The sequence below is a fragment of the Electrophorus electricus genome, chromosome 7 (assembly GCF_013358815.1).
Source record: "Electrophorus electricus isolate fEleEle1 chromosome 7, fEleEle1.pri, whole genome shotgun sequence".
In the NCBI taxonomy this organism is placed as follows: Eukaryota; Metazoa; Chordata; class Actinopteri; order Gymnotiformes; family Gymnotidae; genus Electrophorus; species Electrophorus electricus.
The window spans coordinates 25,383,791-25,389,764 of NC_049541.1; the positions used below are offsets into that span (position 1 = coordinate 25,383,791).

The 5,974-nt window shown below is 46.8% G+C and overlaps 1 protein-coding gene across 2 annotated transcripts in view; it reads right to left on the bottom strand.

Annotated features, from left to right (window-relative positions):
* Positions 1–239: 239 nt before the first annotated feature.
* inhbab (inhibin subunit beta Ab) overlaps positions 240–5,974 on the bottom strand; it is an 8,254-nt gene continuing 2,519 nt past the window's right edge. For both annotated transcript variants that reach the window (XM_027001257.2, XM_027001258.2), the window contains exon 2: positions 240–2,182. In XM_027001257.2, coding sequence (XP_026857058.2) covers positions 1,404–2,182 — 779 coding nt within the window. In that variant the 3' untranslated portion in view covers positions 240–1,403. The remainder of the gene's footprint in view (positions 2,183–5,974) is intronic.

Below are 5,974 nucleotides of genomic sequence, written 5' to 3' on the forward strand. Positions count from 1 at the left end.
ACCCACCACATCAGCCTCAGGAGGTGACAACTCTGGCATATGTGCTTGGTGCGGAAATCAGGCCCTCAGCTCCGTAACGGCACGGGACAAAGGGAGTATGCTGAAGTAGAATTCATTTAGAAACCAAGTGTTATGGGTTGGTAATGTGCGTGTACTGAAGAATAAAGTCAATATAAACACAAAATCAGGAATTTTTTTTACAATGTAGCTTTAATAATGAAGCAAAGAGTTTGCTGCAAAATAAATTAGATATAAAACATAACAAGCACATATTTGATTTGTACAACAACGCATTGTAACATATTTGATATCTGTACATACAAAGGTAACATTTTTTAATATCCAAAAGCTTCTTTCCATGTCTTGCTGTTTGTGTTGTCAAGACAAACATGGTCACTTTTTCCATGCCCCCGTATTTCGTTTCGCTGTATGAACAACATCTCAATCAGAAAGCGGTTTTGCATAAAGCCTGTTGGATAGCTGTCAGACGGCAATGTAGCCAGGGACAACACGTAGACTGTGGGAAACTAAGAAAACGCTGACATGAAAAAGACTTTTGTTACATTGAAACATTTTGTTGGCCATGTATTGTGGATAATTTGACTAATGCCGCAGCCAGGCTGGACAGTTTGACTCTTTTAGTGAAAGCTAGTAGGTTCTTTGGTATACTACATGTAAGTTCCAAATGTACATCATTATAATCTTGCATGGCTGATATGATAAGAATGTTGGTTTAGTGCAAATTCTCATCACTTTTCATCAACATTCATAATTTATAAGAATTGATAATAATAATAATAATAATAATAATAATAATAATAATAATAAGAGTTTGGCTCCAGGTCAAACCACCTGGTCAAACTACTTTTTTTCAAGTATTTTTTTTTAAAGAAAAGGAAATAAAAGTAACTCTTTTTGTTGGGAAAGGGTTCCCGACAAGAAAACCATAAAAATAACATGAATGGGGAAAAAATAACAGACATCCAATAACAACACATGACAAGTTGCATAGTTCATTTTCTCGGCCTCGTAGTTCCGAGACGTCACTCTTTATTGCGGCGCAGAGAACATGGAATGACGTTTGATCTTGACCATGCACCTGTTCCCACTTACTCTTCCCACTCCCCTTCAAATAACAAAAATATATTATGTTTTTAGTCTTGTTTACATTTATACGAAAGTGCCACAGAGATCACTCGAGTCAAGGGTCAGCCTCCGAACAGAACAGCCCACAGACATATCACAAAAGAAATCGTCTGAGCCAGAAACAACGACACTTCGAGACACGTGTGCGGGCCAGCACGGACCGCTAATCCACCAGACGTGCTGTCGCCGTGACCCGAGCATCATTGGGCAGTTTTTTAGGAGCAGCTCACAGGGGTGTTTTGCACTGGGTTCCTCATTTATGAGCAGCCGCACTCCTCTACGATCATGTTCTGGATGTCTTTTTTGACTATCTTCTGCTCCTCGTTATAGTAGAGCATCGACATGGCGCGGAGGCGCGTGGGAACGCAGCACGACCTGATGCTGGAGAAAGGGCTGTAGCCTCGCATGCGGTAGTGGTTGATGACAGTGGAGTGGAAGGAGAGGGCGGAGCCCGCGACGCTGGCCACGTGACTCGGGCACTCGCCCTCACAGTAGTTGGCGTGGTAACCAGACGGCGCAATGATCCAGTCGTTCCAGCCGATGTCCCTGAAGTTGACATAGAACTGCCGCTTGCAGCAAGTGCGCACCTTGCTGTCGCACTCCAGGCTGCGCTTGGCCCGCCGCCTCCGCAGCTCATCAGCCGGCCGCAGCGCCACCATCAGGAAGGGCCGGTGTGAGCGCTCCTTCTCCTCCTCGTCCGGGAGCGCCATCACGGGAGTGGCGCCTGCCTCAGCACACAGTGGACAGGAGACGTGCACGCGTAGCTCGCCGGCGCCCCCGTCCAGTAGTGCCTGCACGCTGCCGCCAACCGACAGCGTGTGCCAGCCGCTCCGCCGCGTCTCCACCGTCTTCTCGGACACCACCTCCTCCCGGCGGGCCCCGGCGGTGCCGCGGCTCTGCCGGAGCTGCAGGGACACCTTGCCCCTGCCCCGGGTGCCTTTGGCCACCTTCAGGAAGAGCCATACATTGGCCTGCTCCACCACAGAGAGCCCACTGCTTTCCTTGGAGATGTCGAACTTCACCGTGCCAGGGGCATCTGCAGCAAATAGCACAAAATCAGAGGAGGTTGTCAGACACCTGGATGCTTGGATTTCTACACCACTTAATGATAACAACCAAAATATTAGTTCTGTGCTACCCAGTGCAAAATTTCTCTGGAGAGACACCTTACCAGATGTTCCCTTTATAACCATTAACCTTCCCAAGATTTACTCAGCTGATTTATGGTAAAATAGTACTTATAAACTGGAATTTATTGTGTGTGTTGGAGAGGATCCGAACAGTCTAGAAATTGCTGAATGGAATGAGATCCTCCATGGACTTAGTAAACTAGCATAAACCCTTATAAACTCTCTCTCTCTCTCTCTCTCTCTCTCTCTCTCTCTCTCTCTTGCTCTCTATCTATCTATCTATCTATCTATCTATCTATCTATCTATCTATCTATCTCTCTCGCTCTCTCTCTCTGAGAGCTGGGAGCTTTCACAGTCATTCTCCACCATCTGCAGTCCTTCATCAACACCTAGCCCTTCTCCATAAAAACATTTCCTGCTGCTAAAATCCTGGCACTCCATTTGTGTACATAAAGCCCGTCATGTTATGACAAGGGCCTTCCCAATACCTCGCACATGACTGCGCTGCTGTAAGCCTGCTCCGATTCCGTTACCTCCGGTGAGTTACTGATCTGAGATGCTAGCTCTTTCACACCGATCCCAGCCAGACCCCACCTCCTGAAGAATAGCTGTTAATTCAATTATTTAGTCAACATGTCAGGTTCAAATACGTGATCTGTTATTTGATCCCGGTGAAGACAGCCCATCTAATGACAAAACCGCCCTGTTTTTAAGCCGGGCGTCCTATACCCTGGCTCGACTCCGAAATGTTTCTTTATGGGAGCACAGGTGAGGTTTTACCAGGAGTGTGATACTTTCATTCACCTTTCTCTCACCTTTCTTTCACCTTGTCATCCGATATGGCGCAGAAGAATAGAGCTCTATGCACACCAAGCAGGATTTCCTAGCACTCATCCATTCATTATTCAGCAACAGGTTGTCCATAACAGTATCTGAATGGATTACGCTTCTCCCTACAGAAAATCTGGCTTGATAATCCACTGATTACATTCAGAACTCACTCGCTGAACAGTGGTGTGGGCTGCCGAGCGCCACACCACTGTGTGGGAATGTTGGGAACGGTAATTGGCAAAGACTGAGTGTGCCACTTCTCCTGTCTGAAGGGCGAGCTTCAGCACATGGCAGGTTCATCGGGACAGCCAGTAGGATGCTGAGCAGGACGTTCGTGCAGGACGGCGAGTTAGACGGTCGGCGGAATGACCAGCACGACAGTCAGTGGGATGTTCGGCCAAACGCTCAACAGGACGGTGAGTGCAACGTTCAGAGGAATGGTCAGCAGGACAGCGAGCGGGACGTTTTGCGGGACAGTCAAGGGAGCGTTCAGACAGATGTTCAGTGGGACAGTGAGCAGGACAGTGAGCAAAACATTCCGCAGAAAGGTCAACGGGACGGTCAGTGGGACAGCCGACGCGACGCCGAACAGGACGGTTAGCAGGATGGTCAGTGGGGGTGGAAGCTACCGGATGCTGTGCCTGCACTAGCATGCACTCACATGCACTCACGCCTGCCTCTGTGGTTGGCTTGGTTATTCTGGGTGATGTCCTTTTTCCCAGACATGTCCTTTTTGGGACCTAAAAAATGTGTCCAGATGGTATTTCTAAAATGCGTAAAGCGTCCGGGATATGTCTTTCCTTTCATGTTGACATTCGCGTTCTATAGTCTCCTTACACTGTGCGGCTGTCTTTGTATTGCTCCGAACATTCACTATAGGTCCCGCCTTCTCACACATCACAATTGGTTGATCATGCACACGCCCTACACGCAACCATTGGTCACACCGATTCTCAGCGTGTATGTGTAGCTGCTTCACAGAAGCGTATGGCCAGAGAGGATACATGAAGTTGACCTTCTATACAGGCTTTTGTATGGCGCCTTAACAAAGCCTAAAAAATGTCCAATCACAGAGCTGATAGTGATGCTCTGAGGGTTGGATGTGTTAAATGTCCAATCACAGAGCTGACAGTGATGCTTTGAGGGTTGGGCTTGATTTGTTTTGGCCATGTACAGCATGCATGTAACAAAATAATTTGACGTACATCAGTCTCCTTACGCCACCTACACTCTGATTACATTATATTTTCAGGGTTGTAAGTCTAATAAATCTGAATTTTTTTAAACTTTGTCTAAATTCTCACATGTGGATTGTCAAAACAGACAGAGCTTATGAAAATTATACATCAGAATTATTGTAAGGTGTCTAGTGACGTAGAGACTTTAATGGAAACTGCTCTTCATTTATTCAATGACCATGAAAAAAGTTTTTTTACTTTAAAAATTGTTTTACATAGTATTTTACTAGTAACAAACAAATTAAAAAAATGAGATTATCTGGCCACTGCTCTGAAGACAATTGTTATCGGATGTGTAAGTTTACTAATATTGTTAAATGCGATTATGTATACAGGACCTCCCCCCACCCACCCACCCACAAATAAATCAATAAATAATAACATGGTTACCCTAATGGTGAACCCTAGTTGCAATGTATGGCTATTACTGCTATTACTGGGTGCAGTGTGAGACACACATGCCACATATACTAACAAGATGGCAGTGACACAGAGCTGTTATCTATTTACAGATAAATACCAGCCCTGTCTTTTATCAACACTGGATGTTATTTGCACAGATTTAACATTTGGGACCACAAGTCAGTTGGACTTTATTTCTTAATCTAAGAGCCTGTTTGCTCTACCAAATGTTGCGTTTGCAGTTGCAGTGTGCATGCATGTGTGTGCATGTGTGTGTGTGCGTCTCCTATTAACATGCACCCTGCACATCTGCCCTATGAGCTGGCCGGGCACTTGGAGAAGTACCTTCACTGACACTTCTGTGACCGGTCCCTGAGGATACGGCCCCAAACGTCTGGCCTGCACCTGCGCCCTGCTCTGTTCAGCTTTGTGGTAACCTGTGGCAACCGAGCATGCCACCCTGCCACAGTGGAACCTGCACATTTCCTTTTGTGGAAACCAAAGCTTCTCTAACTTCAGTGAGGAGTTATTCCACTGTTTGACTACAAGATTAAACCCATACAAAGCTATACTGATGACATATGACCGGGATCTAAAACATTCCCCAACGCTGAATTCTTAAAAAATTAAACATGCCCTCGGCACACTAAAATGTGAATTAAATGGTAAAGCTTGTTTGTGTTGAGAGAGCTGACAACATTTTTAATTATTCCGTGAATTCAGTCGTAGGGTATTAAAGCAAACCAGCCGACCAGAACAGATCAACCCATGTATGAGCAGAGTGAGCTGGCAGGGAGGGTGTGAGGTGGGTGTGAGGAGGGTGTGAGGAAGGTGTTTCAAGGGTGTGTGGAGGGTGTGAGGAAGCTGTGTGGAAGGTGTTTCAAGGGTGTGTGGAGGGTATGTGGAGGGTGTGAGGAAGGTGTGTGGAAGGTGTTTCAAGGGTGTGTGGAGGGTGTGAGGAGGGTGTGAGGAGGGTGTGCGGAGCGCGTGAGGAGAGCATGCGGAGGGTGTGTGGAGGGTGTGAGGCAGGCGTGAGAAAAACATGAGGAGGGTGTGAGGAACGCGTGAGGAAGGCGTGAGGAAGGCGTGAGGAGGGTGTGAGGAAGGCATGAGGAGGGTGTGAGGAAGGCGTGAGGAGGGCGTGAGGAAGGTGTAAGGAGGGCGTGAGGAAGGCGTGAGGATGGTTCATTGGCCTCTGAAACATTTCCCCCTTGCCTCTCCTCTTC